At 41.9% G+C, this 3,971-nt stretch overlaps 1 protein-coding gene across 1 annotated transcript in view; it reads left to right on the forward strand.

Moving 5' to 3' along the window:
- The first annotated feature begins 6 nt into the window (after positions 1-6).
- The window catches only part of LOC119426874 (mucin-17), a 13,657-nt gene continuing 9,692 nt past the window's right edge, over positions 7-3,971 (forward strand). The window contains exon 1 of the mRNA XM_037694454.1: positions 7-3,963. Within this exon, the coding sequence (XP_037550382.1) occupies positions 55-3,963 (3,909 nt within the window). The 5' untranslated portion in view covers positions 7-54. The remainder of the gene's footprint in view (positions 3,964-3,971) is intronic.

The raw sequence follows: 3,971 nt of genomic DNA on the forward strand, positions 1-3,971 counted from the left end.
ATTAAAATTGTAGGCAATGTTCAGGCTGCAGCTACTTCAGAAAAAGTCTCAAACATGGCTCCTAAAGAACAAATGCAAATTACAATGGACAGTGAACCCATCACAGATGCACCTGATGATGCTTACACAGATTTAGAGAATGCAGCTTTTAAGAACAGCAAAGATGTTAAATGTGTTTCTGCTGTTGCCCAGAGTCAAATAGAAGTTGGTGTAGACACTTTAGCCTCAGAGAAAGTCTCTATAGAAGAAATGCAAAGCCAGATTGTCAGTGAACCTACCATGCACACATCAGTTAAATTTATGGGGGATCATTGGGAAGAACATTTAAAAACGGTTGAGAATAATGAGTTTAAATTTGATTCTCCTGCTGTAACTCTGAGTCAAATGGAAATGGGCACCACATTGGCTGTGGAGAGTTCAAGCCCAACTCCTGCATCGGGTGTAAATAAAAGCCAAACAGAAGAGGACATGCAGGCACCTGAGAACAGTTCTAGCACAGCTTTGGTGGTTGAAACACAAGCTCCGCTGATTATCCAGGATGTCATTGAGCAAACAAGAGACAACTCTAATAAAGAGCTCCATGAAAATATAATTGTTGAAAATTTACAGAAAGTGAAGAATAAAGACGAGGTACATTCAGGATGTGTGACTGTACAAGAGGATCGACTCAAATCAGAAATGCAGGTCACACCAGCATCAGTGGTTCTTGAAGCAGATCATTCAGTGGAAATACACAAAAGCCCACATGAAACACATATGCAGATTGTAACATCAGAGCAGGATAATATATTTCCTGCAGTGGAAATGCAAAACCTACAAAGCCGTGATGTCATGGAAGAACATATAGACACATGGTCTGTAGCTCATGAAGAGAGTCGAAACAAAATGGAAACAACAGAGACTTCAGTTTTATCACCTTCAGCAGAAACACAATACCAAATTAGTAACAATATCAATGAGTCTTCAGCAAATGTTTCTGAACATGACCAGGCAAATGAGAGTCTTGAAAATGAGAACAAGGCTGTCGAAGAATGTGTCCGCACTGCTGTGGGAACACACAAAATGGAAACACAATCAGCAGAAGGACTACTGGAAAATTCTCAACCAACAACTACAAAACAAATACCAAGCCAGAGAGGTCAGGAGGTCTGTGAACTCGCCACAGACACAAACATTCTTGTGTTGCAGTCTTCAACTGAAACGCAGATCCAGAAGAGTTTCAGTGTCGCTGAAAGGTTCACGATTCCCTCAACTGAGGATCATCAAAATAAGAGCAAAGAACGTATCGACACTGCTGAGACGACACACAAAATGGAAACGCAAATACCACAAATGTTAGAGGTTTCCCAACCAACGACTTCAGAAAATACACAAATCCAAAGAGGACAGGAGCTCAGTGAACTCACCACAGACATTTCTGTTTCACCACCTCCACCTGAAACACCGATTCAGAGAAGCTGTGATGTCACAGAGCCTTCAAGTGAAGTATCTACAACTGTCCAGGAAGATGTCAAGATTCACTCCAGTGAGGGTCATGAAAATGAAAACAAAGCCATAGAATATATCTGTGCTACTGACAGGATGTACAAAATGGAAATACAAACAGCAGAAGAGCTACAGGAGATATTGCAACCAACAACAACAGAGCAAAGTGAAGCTATTGAACTCACCACAGACATTTCTGCTTCACCACCTTCATCTGAAACGCATGTCCAGGAAAACCTCAACATCACAGAGAGTGCAACACATACTTTTGTGTGTAATGAGAGCACAGTTGTTGAAAAATCTTTAGGCGCTACTGAAAGGACAATTGAAATGGAAATGCAAGCAGCAGAAATGTTACTTGAGGTTTCTCAACCAGCGTTTACAGAACAAAGGCAAAGCCTGAGAGATCAGGAGGTCTGTGAACTCACCACAGACGCAAGCATTTCTTTTTTACCATCATCTGAAACCGAGATCCAGAAGAGCTTTATTATCACTAGCCCTGCAAATGATGCATCTGAAACTGTCCAAGAAAGCTTCAGCATTCCCTTAAATCGACGTCATGAAAATGGGAATGATGTTCTCACAGAATGTGGCAACAGTGCTGGAAGGACAAATAAGATGGAAACGCAGTCAGTGCCAACGTTGGAGGCGGTTTCTCAGGAAACAATTACAGAACAAACGCAAAATCAGAGAGTTCAAGAGTTCAGTGAAGTCACCACAGACGCAACCCTTTCTGTTTCACCAGCTTCAGCTGAAATGCAGGTTCACAAAAGCCTTGATGTCAGCGAGGCTGCAACAAACGTATCTGAAACTGTTCAGGAAATGTCCAAGATTTCCTCAAATGAGTGTCGTGAAAATGAAAAAAAGGCCTTTGAAAAATGTGCTGACACCGCTGAGATGACAAACGAAATGGAAATGCAAACATCAGAAGCATTAGAGGAGAGTTTTCAACCAACAACCACAGAACAAACGCAAACCCAGAGAGGTCAGAAGGTCATTGAACTCACCATAGATGCAGATGTTTCTGTTGCACCACCTTTAGCTGAAACAATGATCCAGAAAAGTATGGACATCACACAGTCTGCAAGTGACAAATCTAAAACTCTCCAGGAAAATTTCAAGATTTCTCCAAATGAAATTAGTAAAAATGAAAACAAGGCTATGAAAGAACATGTCCACACTGCTGAAAGGACAAACAAAATGGAAACACGTCCACCAGAACTGCTGCAGGGGATTTGTCAACCAACAATTACAGAACAAACACAAAACCAAATAAATGATCCTTTCAGTACTGAGAGGGAACAAAACCAAAATTATGTCATCACTTCTGAAAATCACCCCAATATAGACATGCAGACATCGTTGACACCAGAGGTTTATTATCAGAAATCTGATGTGGAACTTCAGAACCAGAGAAATACAGATGTTCGTGAAGAAATGGACACTTCTGAATGTGAGAACGTTCCTGAGATTGAAACCGACATGGAAGCTTCTGCAAAGTCTGAGATTTCTTATCTAGTTGCTGTGGTAGAACACAAAAAACATCTGGCAGAGGAAACCACTGATCACACCATGCACTTATCTGATGAAATTCTGACACCACAACCCGTTGTCAACTATGAAAATGATGGACAAACAGAACCTGAGAATGACCAAGGGGATGTAATAAGTGGATCAATGGAAAGGGCAGATTCTGCATTAGAGGAGGGCATAAAGGTTGAAGCATTGGTCAGAAGTGCTGAAGGAGTGGCTGAAAGCAGTGAAGTAATTGTTTTTGTTTGTAACCAGTCAGATGATACTGTTATTCAGGCACCAGAAGAGCAGATTAAGACTGTTCATCAGACTGAAGTTGAGTTTTATGAAAACCAGGTTGTATATGAGCCTATTAGCAGTCCAGAGAGTAACAGTGGTGAAGTTTGTACACCAATACAGCTGGGGGAAACCATTTCTTTTCTGGATCTACAGAGTGCAGAGACCCATCACATACTAAGCAAAGAATCAAACTTTTTAACTAGGGATGACAAATTAGTAATCACCCACCCTAAACTGGAAGATGGGGAAATTGTAAAGGAGGAAACGTGTGCCTCAGATTGTGGAGCAGCAGTTCTAATGGAGGTTGACACTACCAGTGAGGCGCAGTGTCATGCACATGCACACTTGGAGCAGAGTAACAAGACTGACGATGTAGCACATGTTGCTGCAATCGACTCAAGTGACAGCAGTGCAACAGATGGCCGATCACAAAGTGCCTCAAAACAAGGTGAAAGATGGGACGTTGTGGAGCACATCAGTGCAGCAGAGTTAACTGAGCAGATGCAGGAGGATACTGAGGTTCATGACACAACAGTCATCATGGCGTCAACTCCAGCTTCAACTGAAAATAAAATTACTGATGCTTCATCTGAGCAGATGCAGGAGGACACTGGGGTTCAAGATGCTACGGTCGTCATGACGACCGCAACTCCTGCACCGACTGAAGTCAAAGT

The sequence above is a fragment of the Nematolebias whitei genome, chromosome 20, assembly GCF_014905685.2.
Source record: "Nematolebias whitei isolate Nwh7 chromosome 20, NemWhi1, whole genome shotgun sequence".
Classification (NCBI taxonomy): domain Eukaryota; kingdom Metazoa; phylum Chordata; class Actinopteri; order Cyprinodontiformes; family Rivulidae; genus Nematolebias; species Nematolebias whitei.